We start from the raw sequence: 16,239 nt of genomic DNA on the forward strand, positions 1-16,239 counted from the left end.
GCTAAAGGGAGATGAAGATCAAACAAAAACACCTCTTAACGAGGTAAGGGGTCGTAACGATCGCACCTTTCACATACAAAAGATTTGATACACAATTTTGTGACGAAAAATGATTGTACATCCGACTAAATAAATACACTTTCTAAATGTTTTCATTTTGCCCGCTTCATCAAAATATTAAAGCTCCTCGCATACAAAGGTATATTCTATTGTAGCGTGCCGAATGAAAGCATTTTAGAAAGTGTATTTATTTAGTCGGATGTACAATCATTTTTCGTCACAAAATTGTATATCAGAACTTTTGTATGTTGAAGGTGCGATCGTCACGACCCCTTACCTCGTTAAATGTTGTTTTTGTTAGATATCAGAAGTTTTTGTTTTAAACATAAATTATTAAATGGTGGCTCTATTAACTTTTGCTATAATACTCATACTCGTAAGAGCTATTGCACTAGCACGGTTACTGTATGCCGCACTATACTTTAGAATAGAAACCGTTTTTAGGAAATTAAATAAAATATGTGTAGTTAGACATCGGAAATTCAAAGAACATAATTTTTTTAGTTTTAATACTTTATTTAGTAAAAAGACTCGATGACAAACATCCAAATGTTTTCCTTTTAATTAAAAAGTATGTTATAATATTCTTTTCTCATCAATTTAATTTAGCATAGTTGTGGGCATTCAAGGTAAGCTTTAAATGTTTTTCATACTGAACTCAAACGGATTTCACTTATTATCGCTCAATATCTTCCAAACGGTAATTCTTATGAAAAAAAGTTGTATAGATTTAAAGTTGAGGAATCTCAAGGGCTGTATAGATTAAAACTTAAAAAAAAATCTTTCGAACCAATTTTGAGAAAATAGACAAAAAGTTGTTAGCAAATTATATTACCTTTTCAGCGACATAAAGCACGTGTCTGTAGCATTAGTTGTTTAGAAACTATAAGCCTTAAATCTAGTGTTTTTATACCCTTGCAGAGCGTATTATGATTTCAATCAGAAGTTTGCAACGCAGTGAAGGAGATGTGTTCTTGATCAGCATCACTTCTGACTGAAATCATTATACACTCTGCAAGGGTATAAAAGTGACCAATTTTTGGCATAAACAAATGACGGTTATAAGCTGAAAAAACAAATGTTTATTAGTACATGGTAGAAATATTTGGTGAATATATATTTGAGGAATTGTAAATTTATTAAAAGCGGGTTTTTACCATATTCAAAGATATTTTAGTTGTAGTTGCATGATTCTTATAGTTTTAGATTTAATTTAGGCACTTTCACAATTTAGGGTAAATATATAAATATTGTCATCATGTAAAATAAAACACAATTGAGGCTAATCTATGTCAATAACACATCATTTTCATCTCGAGTCAATAAAATGTAATTACTTATATTAAAAAACTCTCTTTTTGACATTGAAGATAACCGAGGACATTTATGACTATGTCTACCGGACGGAAAATGGAAAATGTCAAGGCATATATCGAGATAGCTGTGAAGAAAATCAATTTTAAAATTATTAATTGAAGTATGATATGAAAATTAATATTACTTACGCTAAGGGCAACCGCACTCATCAACAACCATTTTTGGTAAGTCTCTTTTTATGATTCCATCATCACCATAATATATCAATGACATACTAGAGAATTTTATTGGAGCGCAACAGGGTCTCATTCCATTTAAGAGGCCCATTTTCCGATACTCTTCTATAAAATGGGCATGGAATGTTTGGAACGTATCTGGTGTCCTGAACGACCCCGTGCAATCGCCCCTGCAATAGTTCGCAAAATATCCCCTGGGTGCAATAATCCAATCATCCCAACCAAGTGCCTTGAAGGATACATAAAAGGACTCCTTGCAGCATTGACCACTTAAGGCACCGCCACAATCCACGGCACGTCTCCTAACTCGTCTTGTCCTCGCTGATTCTGTATGAAGTACGAGAAATGGTCGATTGGGATATGGGCTTAAATTGTCTGATTCTGATGAGTTGTCTCTTAGCTTCGATGTTTGAAAAAGGTGTAATGAGTATCGACCACTGCAGCCAGTGCAATCAATCAACAGACGCAGTTTTTCGTTACTGCCAAGCCCATACCACTCTCGGATCGTTTCGGTTAAATCGAATTTTTGCCATCCCAAATGCTTGGTGTCGACTTCAAAAGAAGCCCGGAACAGAATAGCTTTGTCTATTCCCTAATAATAAAATTCGTAAGGAAATTGTAAAATCACAGAATATTATCGATTTAATATTACCTTCTCTGTAATATTTATCGCTGTTGATAATTGAAAAACCCAGATTTTTATTCTGTGGTGAGGTTTATTTGCCCGCCATTTTCGTTTAGTATTTAGCAAATGTTTTTCCTGCAAATGTTTTGCTCTTTCGATCCAGAAACTGTGTGGCTTGTCTATCCGTATATGAATCTGAGCGCTGCGAATGGAGAGTTTTTGGTTTGGAACACGGCGATTTTGGGGCGAAAATTCAAGGATTCGATATTGTCGATATTGGGTTCCTTAAAATAAAAGTGTTATGTCAATTAAATATTATTAATAGATGGAAAAATTTAAGCCTTAAGGTCGGATTACAAATAATAGTTAGGCTAAGTTCGCATAAAGTTGAATAAAAGTGAATTGGCACACACATGGTTTTGCACGTAAAGCTTGTAAAATTACCAGGTCGACAAAATCTCGACGATTTTTGTAGTAATTTTACAAGTCATATTTTTTCGAAACCGTACATTTTCTATCACGAGCCACTCTAGGGAATATCGTCATTAAGGTAATCAAATATTAAAATCTCATTCTGTAGTTTTGCAACGCAGTAACGTATAGATATTATATAATTTTTATCCGTTTCTATGCAAACTAGTCGCTTCCCTGCAGTTCCATGTCACAAATTAGGCCAATGACATTCACGTGTCATCAATATGTCGACTTCAACTTCGCCCGGTCCGACGCTCTTATTCGTCTATCGTGTCAAAACTGACCTTCCCTCTCATTCATTTTCTCTCGATGAGGTATGGAATAATCTGATCTGAGCTTAGGACTTTCCCATGTAAATTCAATTAACAATTTTAATAAAATGTATGCACCTTTCCTTAATGATGACTGATGCCTGGTACTAACCCTCCCTGCAGTTTCACCGTTTAGCCACGAACGCAAGGACGGCGGAGCCGAACGCAGCGGCGGGAAAATGCTTTATTAGTGCTTAAAAAGCGCTTACTGCAGGGCAACGGTCGGCACGGAATACAATAACATTTTGTCTTATATTTGTGTAAACAATTTTCACGGGTCAGTGACGACTACTAATGTATACTGTTTGTGTAGCGACAAAGAAAAAGCAGAGCTATGCCCTAAGCCGTCTTAGTGGGGAGTTGTCGTCCGCTGCCTTAAAGCTATTTGCTGAAACTTTCCAAAAATCATATTTTTGGGCAGGTAGTACGATTGTTGTCCGGATCGGATGATGAAAGTTTCGTATAGAGTGCTTTCGTATATAGCCGCTATAGGAATAAGCAAAAATTAATAAAAACGAAAACGGAAGGAATTACCCAGATTTGTTTCTTTTCTTTCTTTCTTTTATTTTGACAGTTTCTTTTATTTTGACAAAGGAAATCTAAAAACGATTATTTAGGACAGTTTTGTTACAGGGTTCAGAAACAACTCTTTAAGCCCTGTCTAAATTTAGGAACAAAACTCTCAATTTTAGAATGTTTTCTTCTTAAATTGTGTTCTTGAAATAAGAAGATATTTTCTTAAAGCCAAAACAAACGTTCTTAAAGATTTTAAAAGCTGTTCTTAACTTAAAATTAATTTCGAAATTTGTATTATTACTTTAGGAGAGAGACCTGCTGCAAATATAATTATTTTTACAACCTCTCTAACAAAATTTACATGCCCGCTTTTGCCTCTTTCGTATTAGAAGGCCATCTGTCCTAGCTTTTAATGAATTCGACCTTGCGGTAGTGATTTCAATATCCGCAGAAGCCAAAATGAGTTTTTCAAAATTATCCCTTTGTGTAATTATTGAAAATTTAAAGTAGAACAAAAGAAAAGGACAAATGCATTTGCATTGGGATGTGTGAAAACATATCATATATGGGCAAATCCGCCAAGTGGTCAACCAAGACCGAAACAAAAAATCTTCATAATCATCGTATTTTTGCGTATTTTCACAAATAAATGGCCATATTTTCATAATACAGTGGAACCATAGCATATTTCATTTGTTGAAGAAATATCCCTGAAAACGGAAAAACTTAAACTTTTAAAGGAATTTTTATAATTCATTATTTCGCAAGGAAAACATATGATTTTTTTTTTTCAAAATGGGTTCATGTAGCTTTCTATTGAATCTGTTCCCAAGGAAATATCTCCTTTTGTTTTTATACCCTTGCAGAGGATTATGACTTCAGTCAGAAGTATGCAACGCATAAGGTATATATATTCTTGATCAGTATCACTAGACGAGTCGATCTAGCCGTGTCCGTCCGTTTCTACACAAATAGTCTCTCAGTTTTAAGGCTATCGGTCTGAAACTTTCCCAAAAGTCAGCTTTCTTTAGCAGGTAGTATATAAGTCGGAATCAGCCGGATCGAACAACTATATCTTACAGCTCCCATAGGAATATTCGGAAAAAACATTTTTTTAAAATTATTTCTTTCGTGTTTTTTAACATATAAACTCCTACGCTTGGAAATAACATTTTTTAATTAGTTCTGAATTTCGAATTTAATTTTATCAAAATCGGACGACTATATCATATAGCTGCCATAGGAACGATCGGAAAACTGGTTTAAAAATAATATGATACAAATTAAAGGTTCGGTGCTTTTTAACATATAACCTCCTACGCTTGGAAATAACATTTTTTAATTAGTTTTCAATTTCGAATTTAATTTTATCAAAATCGGACGACTATATCATATAGCTGCCATAGGAACGATCGGAAAATTGGTGGAAAAATAATGTGAAACAAATTATAGCTTCGGTGGCTTTTGACATATTATCTTATACTATTGGGAATATAATGTTTTGTATTTTTCAGAGTTTCGAATTAAATTTAATAATTATAACTGCAAGGGTATACAAACTTCGGCTTGCCGAAGATAACTTATTTTCTTGTTTAACATATAACCTCCTACGCTTGGAAATAGTTAGTTCTGAATTTCGAATTTAATTGGAACGATCGGAAAATTGGTGGGATAATAATATGAAACATATTATAGCTTCGGTGTTCTTTGACATAATTTCTTATACTATTGGAAATATCTTTTTTTGTATTTTTAAGAATTTCGAATTAAATTTAATAATTATAACTGCAAGGGTATACAAACTTCGGCTTGCCGAAGTTAACTTCCTTTCTTGTTTTTATTTGCACTAAGTGCGTACGAACATACGTCCGCGACCCGTGCAAATGCCCATATACTACTATGGTTAGGTTGAAAGCATTTGATTTACAGACTAAAACAATAAAATCTTCTGCAAGGAAGCAGAAAGCCAATATAACCATTTTATTTTCTAGGGGAGATACCTTTCCATTTTTTATAGGTCTACAAAAAAATATTTCCAAAAATCGGGAGGTTGTGGTTTCATAATGAGTTTTATTTTTATACAAAAAATAAAATAAATTTTTTTTTTAATTTTTATCGCTCAAGAAAAATGTTATTTTTTCAATTTTTATTATAAAACTAAAAAATAACCAAATTGTTATTTTAAAAGTTATTACTACCTAATTTAAGCAGGCTTTACATGGTCAGTAGTACCGCTACCGTCCGCTAGGTCAACATTAATAGATATGCCCTGGAATTTTATTTAATTTAAAAGATTTAGCAGAAAAACGGGTCCTTCAAAACAGTTTCCATTTAAAACATTTTACTTTATCTTTTGCTAATACTATAAGTTTAATAGTTTGACGTGATTTTATACTTTAAAAGCATTTTCTTTTTAGTTTCGTAGAATAAAAAAAACCTGGGGCCTATTATAGTTTTTTTAATTCATACGATTACCGCTTAGCATATCCTGTTAATATGAAAGTCTTCAGGTCGGTTTTGAGATATCTTGGCTGTCAGTTGAAAAAAGCGTAGTTTCCAGAAAAGGGGTTTGAAATTGATTTTGATCTTTTTTCCGTAGAACCTTTCCAACAGAAATCGACTTACCTTCTTCTGCAAATGTAATTATTTCCTGAGTATTTCCAAAGAAGTCTTCACGATCAATATTTTCCTGGTCATGAACAACCGATTCGTAATGCCGCTTCGGTTTTTCTTCATCAATGTTTTGGACCATTGGGTGATATTCAATGCTTGAGCTACTTTCATCGTACTGGCTTTTCTCATCAGCCTGAACACTGTAATCGCTAAAATATTCATAAGCATTGCGCCTGATCTCACCATTTATGCCACTATTGGCGCTACTATCACTACTACGATTTATATCTATTAGATATGTAGATTTTCTGTACGCATTCGCATTTATCTGTCTGCCGTTGAAGCCATCAACATTATTGGCGTCTCCACTTTTCAACATCTGAGTAACACTGCCATGGTGGCTTTCATGTTGTGTTGTAGATTTAGACGCAACACGAGAATTTATTTTTAATTGACGTTTTTCTGTCCTTCTCTTCAAAAATAAGTTTTTCCCATCGACTTTTGGTATTTGTTGCCTTTTTCGGCCTGCAGACCGATTTCTCAAAACTTGTTTATATACATTCCCTTTACTTATGTTGAAGTTGTAATCGAACGGTGATCGAAATTGATGTTGAATACTAGGAAAGGTCCTTCCGCCCCGGCCACTGAACCTATGTATTTCGGGTAGGGTTAACGTCCGTGGTCTGGAGTTCTGTTGATTAAAATCATTACCACTGCTCTCGAATGCATTGTTGATCCGTCCACCATCTGCACGGTATAATGTTTCCCAAATAAATTGCTTAGGTAGGGGATGAGATACATTGGGTTTGTGGCTAAGACCAAGTTTCGTCAAAATTTGCCGTTTTATCGACTCCAAGCGAACTTGGTCGCTCGGTGCAATGTTGTTATGCGGTTGACTAGTTTTTTTGTTGAAGTAATTGTTGGTATGGTAATTGTTGTAGATGTTGTAGTCTGTGTGTGGATTATCTGTGTAAATGTGATAATTGTAAAGTGTTATGTAAGTTAAATTGTAATATTTGTTTTTTGTTTTCTATGGGGTGTATTCGTATTTGTAATTTAGTATAAAGAAATGTATATACACTAGTCGGCATATGATTTTCCACGAAACAAAAGTTAAACATACTCTTACTTTGAACTTACTTTGTGTACAATTTTGCACCAATGGAATGGCCATTTAAATTCCGTTCGAATGATACGAGACTTTTCTTAACCCATTTAGAATTTATTGAAAATGTCGAATTTTTGAAAGATCTCCTTTTTCATCTTTCTCTTTGATAATATTTTGTATGGTATTTGAATTATTACACCGCGCAGATCGGTGATCGAGCCCACGAAACGACATGCTGCAAATATAATTATTTTCACAACCCCTCTAAAGAAATTTATGTGCCCGCATTTGCCATTTTCTTTTTAGAAGGCTAGCTGGCCCAGCGTTAAGAAAATGTAGTTCAATCTCCGGGAAGCCAAAATTAGTTTTTATACCCGTTACTCGTAGAGTTTCAGCAGAGTGCCACGCCCACTCTAACGCCCACAAACCGGCCACAAACTTCAAAAAATCGTTTATATGAACGCGGTTATCTCGAAAACTATTAAAGATAGAGAATTGGATTTAGATTCCGTAGCCTTGTACGCAGCGCAAGTTTGTTACGCGAATATGCCACGCCCACAAACCGCCCAAGTCTTTGGCGCCCACAATTTTCACGCTAGGTAACAATTTTTAACTGAAATGTATTAGTCTCGTCAATACCTAACGATTGGCCCCAAAAAAAGTTTGCCACGCCCACTCTAACAGCCATAACGCCTAAATCTGTCTACCGCCCACATAACCATATATTGAGATCGCGGGGGAAGTGGCGCATTTCAATCTCGCTTAGCTGCTTACATGGCGTACCGCAGCACTTTCCATTTTTATACCCTAGCAGAGGGTTAATGATTTCAGTAAGAAGTTTCCATCGCAGTGAAGGAGACGTTTCCGGCCCCATAAAGTATATATATATTCTTGATCAGCATTACTAGAAGAGTCGATCTAGCCATTTCCGTTTGTCCGTCTGTCCGTTTCTACACAAATTACTCTCTTCCTCGCTATCGGGATGAAACCTTCCCAAAAGTAGTATGTAAGTCGGAACGAGACGGATCGGACAACGATATCCTATAGCTCCGATAGGAATGACCAAAAAATGATTTTTAAATAATGTCAAACAATGTCGGCACGCGGAAGTTTCTATTCCCTTGCAGGTCGTTCCCGTGGGAGCATTGTGTGTACAGAGCTTTCCGATTTTTAGAAAACTAAAAACTAATTACATAAATTTTAAGATAATGTTCCATTTTAATTTATTACTAAGTATGTTTACCAAAAACGAAATATAACGATCTATGTTTTATTTGGACATTAGTTGTCCGATCGTTCCTATGACAGCTTTATCATATAGTCGTATAGTCGCCCGATTAGTTTTAAACTTTATTCGAAATTCTGAAACAATATAAGAATGATATTCCCATGAGTAGAGGTTAATATGTCAAAAACACCAAAGTTAATATTTTATTTACATTTTTTCAAAAATAGTTTTTTGATTATTTCCATGGGTGCTAATCGATATAGTCGTTCGATCCGGCGCCCTCCGACTTATATACTACCTGCAATAGAAGTTTACGTAGAAACGGACAGACGGACATGGCTAGATCGACTTGTCTTGTGATGGTGATCAAGTATATATAATATTATATAATATTTCAGTATTTCGAATTAAACTTTATTTTAAATCGGACGACTATATCATATTTGCTTTACGGTCGGATTTACCACAGTTGTGGGAGTAGGGTGGGAGTGTCGTGGTGTGAAGCAGTTGCAGCCTCAGGAGTAGGACATTTGTTCTTCTTCGAGGGTATTATGGATCGTTTTTAATATAAGACCATATTAGAACATAACTTGAAAGCATCTTTGAATAAAGTATGCTTAGGAACGCGCTGAATCTTCCAACAGGATAATTATCTAAAGCATAAGGCGCATGTCGGGAAGGATTGGCTGCTGTATTATGCACCACCACAAAGCTGGACTTAGGGTGCACGTTTGGGAAATTACAGTGGTCGGCATAAGTATTTTGACAAAACAAAAGTTAAATATACTCATAATTTTAACTTACTTTTTGTAAACTTTGGCATCAATGGAAAGGTAATTTAAATGCCGTTTGAATGGTACAATACATTTATTAACCCATTCAGTACTTATTGAAAAAGACGAATTTGAACATTCCATTTATTTGTATTTCTGTGTGCATCAGCAGATTGGTATTTTTAAAATCCATAAATTTTTCATTGCCAATAAAACAAACCCAGTTGCTTGTACTTCGGTCACACTACAAGTACTAGGTTTATGGAATAAATGGTATGTACAATTTTGTCAGGACCGTTTTTAAGTTTTTTGTTTATAACTTAAACGTTTTAAGTTAAATAAAAATGGTATTTGGGTTGTTGTATAATAATAACATTTGAAATAAGACTGAATAGAAGTTGGTAAAGTCCCAAAAAAGGGGTTCGTATGTAGACCTTAGTCCGTCACTGTAAGAAATTCGAATTCAATCGAAGGATCGAACAATTAAAGTCATAATAATACATAAATCGTTTTCGCTATACATATTCTCTAGTAAATTGAAATGGAATATTATCTTAATATTTCTAAAATTATTTTTTAGTTGTCTAAAAATCTGAAAACTCCTTACATACATTGATCCCATAGGAAGAACCAGAAATGGTATATAAACTTTAGTTAGAAGATAGCTTCCCCTCTTGTTTTAGGTCAATTGGATCAATTCAAACATGCGTTTTAAGAAAAATGTTTACCTTTATCGTTGTAAATGTTGAGTTTGCCTTCTTCATGACACAATGTGCATCCCTTATGAGTCTCCAGATTAGAAGCAAAGTAGTTCCCGCTGCTGATCCCATTGCAGTTTATTAGTTTGACTTCAAACCAAACGAGTCCAATAAGAAGCCAAATAAGATTGGCCTTGTTTCGTTTAATCTTTGAGCAGTTCCGAATTGAACTTTGTGTTAGCGACCAAGGTGATATTATTTCCTTCAGAGGTGACACTAAAACGCTTTTTTCTGACCGACCTAGCAGCCTTACTTCTGGCACTGTGTCATAATCTACTCTATAATTTGTCTCTGAAGCTTGGCATGTAGCGTCGCTAAGGCCTTGTTGAAAGACGCTCTCTTTAGTTTGCATCCGTTGATCAGTCCGAAGGTGTTTTTGTGGATTGCGTTGCACTTGTTGCCGTTTATCTCTAACCGCATTTCTGTTCCTGCGTCGCCTGCGCCTGCGTCGACGACGTCTTCTTCGTTGCCGTTTGCGATTGCGACTGCTGCAAAGCATTCTACACAGGTTGTTGGACTTCACCTGCTGATCATTATTTATCTCGTACGAAGTGTAGCCATAAAGTAGCTTCAGCTTTAAGTCCGAATTGCTGCTGGGAGTTTCGTTTGGCGTCGTAGGAATCGAGACGTGGACTGCTCTACTGCTGGTCCTGTTTACATCTGAGACACCAGGCTGGCCAAGTACCGAGAAGATGTCCAGGAGAATGCAGCTTGTTAGGAGAGTGGTTGCCCAGCGCGCAAGCACTAAAATGGCGCCCACAAGCTTCGACACGCCTGAAATTTCGGGGTCAGGAACTTTCTTGCGCGTTACAGCCGGTTGGAGAAATGATTTTCCGGAGCCATTGCTTATGCAGCAGTTAAAGCTAAAGCAGCAGCAACACTTAACGACGACAACACAGCAACCCTGACGACAGCAGAGGCATTGGCAATTGAAAAAGCATCTGTTGCTTTTAAAAGGCGTCTCCGACTGCGCTTGATGGGGGTCGAAAGCAAACCTCATCTTTGATATTTGGCAAGGGGTATTACTGGCAGTGGCCCTCAGAGTAGATGTAAGAGTAATGGCAGTTTTATAGTCTTGGTATCCAACTTCCGATCCATTGCAAATCTTGTTCATTGGGGCTGTGTATATTCATTTTATTCCTGTAAAAAAATAAACATAAATTTAGTGGTTTCAAAGTTAAGTTTCGCATTCATTATGATGAAGTTTTACTTAAGACATGCGTCCCTTAATAGATTGAATTTTATTTATCAAATTCTTATAAGTTGTTTGAAAAAAAAACAGTTTTATATTATTCGTGTGATTTTCCGTTTACCATTGATTTGGATCTTATTACGGTCTTATTTGGTCCTTATTACGAAAAAATAGTCAAGGCTGGCGCAAATACCGTTTTCATGGGAAATATTCAATATTTATACCATGCAAAAAAATAATGAGTATCGCTCAGTTAGGAGGTCGAACGGGAAAATCCGATGGCCAAAGCGCTTACGGGACTCTGTTCCATTAACTGCAAAGGTATGTGAACTTAAACATGCCGAAGCTAGCTTCCTTTCTTGTTGCTAGGTAATATAATGGTTTTAATATTAACATAAAATAAAACACTATGGTCAAGTGCCTCGACTATCACATTCCCGTTACTCAGCTATCGAATTAAACTTATTTATTAATGCTAACCTTTATGGACGTCGATGGAAATTAAAAAAATGTTTTAAAATAGCATTAACATTCGGAAGAAAAAGAAGCTAACTTCGGCAAGCCGAAGTTTATATACCCTTGCAGGACGTTCCCGTGGGAGCATTGTATGTAAAGAGCTTTCCGATTTTTAGAAAAATAAAAATTAATTACAGAAATATTAACACAATGTTCCATTTTAATTTACTGCTGTATATGTTTACCGAAAACGAAATATAGCGGACCGACTTTGTATTACTTTAACATTAATTATCCGATCGTTCCTATGGCAGCTATTTAATAAAGTCGAAAATTTTATTCGAAATTCTGATCTATTATAAGAATGATATCCCCAAGAGTAGAAGATAGTGTGTCAAAAACACCAAAAATATATTTATAATTTATTTATTTATTTATACAGCTGTCCGATCCATCTCGTTCCGACTTATATACTACCTGCAATAGCAATAAGACTTTTGGGAAGGTTTCATTCCGATGGCTTTACAACTGAGAGTTTGCGTAGAAAGGAACAGACAGACGGACGGACGGACAGACGGACAGATGGACATGGCTGAATCGATTCGTCTAGAGATGCTAATCAACAATTTATATATACACTTCATGGGATCGAAACGTCTCCTTCATTGCGTTACAAACTTCTGACTGAAATGACATTATACCCTCATGGGAATATCATTTTTTGTATTTTTTAGAATTTTAAATTAAGTTTAATAATTTAACTGCAAGGGTAGACAAACTTCGGCTTGCCGAAGGTAACTTTCTTTCTTGTTAGTCAGAAGTTTTCAACGCAGTGAAGGAAACGTTTCCGACCCCATAAAGTATATATATTCTTGATCAGCATCACTAGACGAGTCGATCTAGCCATGTCCGTCTGTCCGTCCGTTTATACGCAAACTGGTCTCTGAGTTTCGGAGCTATCGGGCTGAAACTTTCCCAAAAGTCTTCTTTCTTTTGCAGGTAGTATATAAGTCGGAACTAGCCGGGTCGGACAACTATATATTACAGCTCCTATAGGAATAATCGGAAAAAAATTTTTTAAATGATTTCTATAATATAGCTATATCATATAGCTGCTATAGGAACGATCCGAAAATTGGTGGAAATATAACATGTAACAAGTTATAGCTTCGTTGTTTTTTGACATATCTTATACTATTGGGAATATCATTTTTTGTACTTTTTAGAATTTCGAATTGAATTTAATAATTATAACTACAAGGGTATACAAACTTCGGCTTGCCGAAGTTATTTTCCTTTCTTGTTATACTCTTGCAGAGGGTACATTGATTTCAGTCAGAAGTTTGCAACGCAGTGAAGGAGACGTTTCCGACCCCATAAAGTATATCTATTCTTGAGCAGCATGACTAGACGAGTCGATCTGGCCATGTCCGTGTGTCCGTCTGGCCGTCTGTCCGTCTGTCCGTCCGTTTCTACGCAAATTAGTCTCTCAGTTTTAAAGCTATCGGGCTGAAACTTTCCCAAAAGTCTTATATCTTTTGCAGGTAGTATATAAGTCGGAACCAGCCGGATCGGACTACTATATCTTATAGCTCCCATAGGAATAATCGGAAAAAAAATTTTAAAAAATTATATCTTTGGTGCTTTTTGGCATAACACCTCCTATGCTTGGAAATAACATTTTTTAATTAGTTTTGAATTTTGAATTAAATTTGATCGAAATCGGACGACTATGTCATATAGCTGCCATAGGAACGATCGGAAAATTGGTGGAAAAATTATATGAAACAAATTATAGCTTCGGTGTTTTTCAACATATAACCCCCAACGCTTGGAAATAACATTTTTTAATTAGTTCTGAATTTCGAATTTAATTTTATCAAAATCGGAAGACTATATAATATAGCTGCCATAGGAACGATCGGAAAATTGGTAGGAAAATAATATGTTACAAATTATAGCTTCGGTGTTTTTTAACATGTAACCTCCTACGCTTGGAAATAACATTTTTTAATTAGTTCTGAATTTCGAATTTAATTTTATCAAAATCGGACGACTATATCATATAGCTGCCATAGGAACGATCGGAAAATTGGTAGGAAAATAATATGAAACAAATTATAGATTCGCTGTTTTTTGACATATTATCTTATACTATTGGGAATATCATTTTTTGTGTTTTTAAATTTAATAATTATAGCTTCAAGGGTATATAAGCTTCGGCTTGCCGAAGCTAACTTCTTTTCTTGTTTTTTGGTTGTCTTTGACAAAGCATGTAAAACAAGGCATCCTCTTTGTTATTTAAAGTTTTTAAAAGAAACTATTCCCAAAATCATTGTTGTTTTCTATATGATATACTGCCTGCAATAGAAAGACTATTTTTGGAAAAGTTACGGTTTGATGCTACTCTTTTAATGTTGACCAAGAATATAATTAAAGTCAGGAATGTTTCATCCGACTTGTAATGTATTTTTACACACTCTTTGAACACTACGGAACCTGGTTTAAAAACAGGTTGAGTTTCTATATTATTCTACGATTTTCTTAGCACCAGTTACTAACTGTTAAGCGTATAGTCAAATAAAACATCATTTTACGTCTAGGATGCGCTGAAAATATTCTTTTTACAAACACGATTGTGTGGGAAAGCCCTATGTAACTTAAAGCTTATCAAGAATAAGACAGCTAAAAGTCTAAATTAAAATTATTTGCTTTCAATTTTATGGCGTACATCGCTACCAATCGTCATATGGCAGAGGGCGTACTTAGGCTGACAGACCACACTCTAAGGATCCCGAAAACACCCACACTTATGCAGACATGTCTGCCCCAACTAAAGAACGCAAGGCGACACTCAGTCAGCCGCAGTCGAGACGAGACGACGCCAGACTGGTCACATACAAGTACGGCAACGGAAGGGGGAGATATCAAATATCATGTGTTGTACTGCAAAACTAATACGTATGAACTACATAGTTACATGCCCACTTTGATTATGTGTTTAGTATGTTTTACAAAATGTATCATTTTTGTATTTTTTAAATATCTTTAAAATTATTGAAAATTGTCATTATTTAATTACTGTTAAATTCTTCGAGACGACTATTAATAAACACTGTCTATTACAACTTGAGGATTGTTCACATTTTTAAAAATGTATTTTGATTTTGATTTAGCAAGGAAAGAACTGACGGACGACGGTCTGAATGACATTGCATACTTTATGAGACATGCCATACCACTTGAAGCTTTTGAAAGCTTTTTTAGTAGCGTTGCCCCCTTTCTAAAAAGTGTAAAGTTGGGTACGACGAGGAAATATCGATGCTTTTGACACCATCGATAGGAATGGTCACGACAATGAAATAAGTTCAAAGCGAGGCGCGAAAATATATATATTCATCGGGATTTTGCTTATATTATTTTATTGTTTTTACGTCAATCTAGTAGTTCTGAAAAAAACCGTAAAAAGACTAGTAAAGAAATACTTTCTATAAACTCGGCGAGATATGGGATAAAAGTAGTTAAAAATGGCAACCGGCTTCTTTCGTCCTTTTGTGCTCAATTCCTCAACCTTAAAGCCTTGTACTCACATCGACGAAAACCGGGAGCTAACCTTAGGAGAGGCAAATAGGGGGCTAACGCTTTCTGTCGGGTCCGCTTTATGAGCTAAGGAAATACCAGAAAAAATACCAGCTTTCTTGAGTGAATTCCGATAAACGTCATTATCCGACGCGCAAAGAATAAGACATTTAAAATATCGGTGCGTTCGGTCTGGAAACAAAAAGTTAAAATTATAAGGGAAAAAGCAAAGCGCCTGCACGAGGTAGAAAAGGACGGCTTATCCAAGCTGTGGCCCAGTATTGTGGGACTTGACCCACAGGAAGCAATACCACAAAAAAATAAATCCGCAGCTAACCATAGGACTGAACGAGAGGACGCTTTTCACCGGGTCTGTTTTTCAGCGCGGTACTCAGATGAGCTAAGGAAATACCAGAAAAAATACCGGATTTAGCGAGAGAATTCCGATGAGCGCCGTTAGCTGCGGCCCAAAGAATAGGAAACATAATCTTTGGCGGTGTTCGTGCAAAGGCGATGTGGAAACTAAAAATTAAAAATGGAAGGAAACCCCTAAGATCGACTGCAGGAGGTCATTACAGATGAAATAGGACGCCCAATTCAAGCTGTTGCCCTTTTTTGTGGGATATCACCGACAGGAAGCAATACCACAACAGGGGCAAATCCGCAGAATAGTTGAAGTGCTGGAGGAGATCCACAAGAGAATCCCAGTGGGAAGGAACATGCCGAGTGGGACTTCGCTCTCTACATGGACATCCAGCCGGGCGTGTCCTTGCAAAGAAAGTAAGTTCTGGCCAAAAGAATTTGGTTGCGTTGTACTAATAGAAGTATCTTTTTAGCAGAACCACCGGTAATACGATCTCCGACGACCTCTCCATTAAGACTCCGTACACCACCACCACCAGCTACTTGGCAGCTTAAGCGGAGCTTACTGTACGACTTTGATATATGTATCCTTTTTTCTTAATAGCTAGTTATAGAAGCGACCTATAAACC

The 16,239-nt window shown here is 35.9% G+C and overlaps 1 protein-coding gene across 3 annotated transcripts; it reads right to left on the minus strand.

Moving 5' to 3' along the window:
* Positions 1-316: 316 nt before the first annotated feature.
* Positions 317-14,875, minus strand: LOC119562880 (inhibin beta chain). 3 transcript variants are annotated; one of them, XM_037875998.1, is made up of 6 exons: positions 14,750-14,875; positions 9,990-11,159; positions 6,165-7,118; positions 2,266-2,522; positions 1,566-2,205; positions 317-1,501 (listed from the first exon to the last, which is right to left on the minus strand). In XM_037875998.1, exons 2-5 carry the CDS (start codon positions 11,131-11,133, stop codon positions 1,567-1,569), a joined length of 2,994 nt encoding a protein of 997 aa, XP_037731926.1. In that variant the 5' UTR covers positions 11,134-11,159; positions 14,750-14,875; the 3' UTR covers positions 317-1,501; position 1,566. The 3 variants fall into 3 exon arrangements, with proteins under 3 accessions (XP_037731926.1, XP_037731934.1, XP_037731942.1); XM_037876006.1 differs by lacking the exon at positions 6,165-7,118 and having other exon boundaries at positions 319-1,501; XM_037876014.1 differs by lacking the exons at positions 317-1,501; positions 1,566-2,205; positions 2,266-2,522 and having other exon boundaries at positions 6,682-6,802; positions 6,864-7,118.
* Positions 14,876-16,239: the final 1,364 nt, after the last annotated feature.

Source organism: Drosophila subpulchrella, chromosome 4 (assembly GCF_014743375.2).
Source record: "Drosophila subpulchrella strain 33 F10 #4 breed RU33 chromosome 4, RU_Dsub_v1.1 Primary Assembly, whole genome shotgun sequence".
In the NCBI taxonomy this organism is placed as follows: Eukaryota; Metazoa; Arthropoda; class Insecta; order Diptera; family Drosophilidae; genus Drosophila; species Drosophila subpulchrella.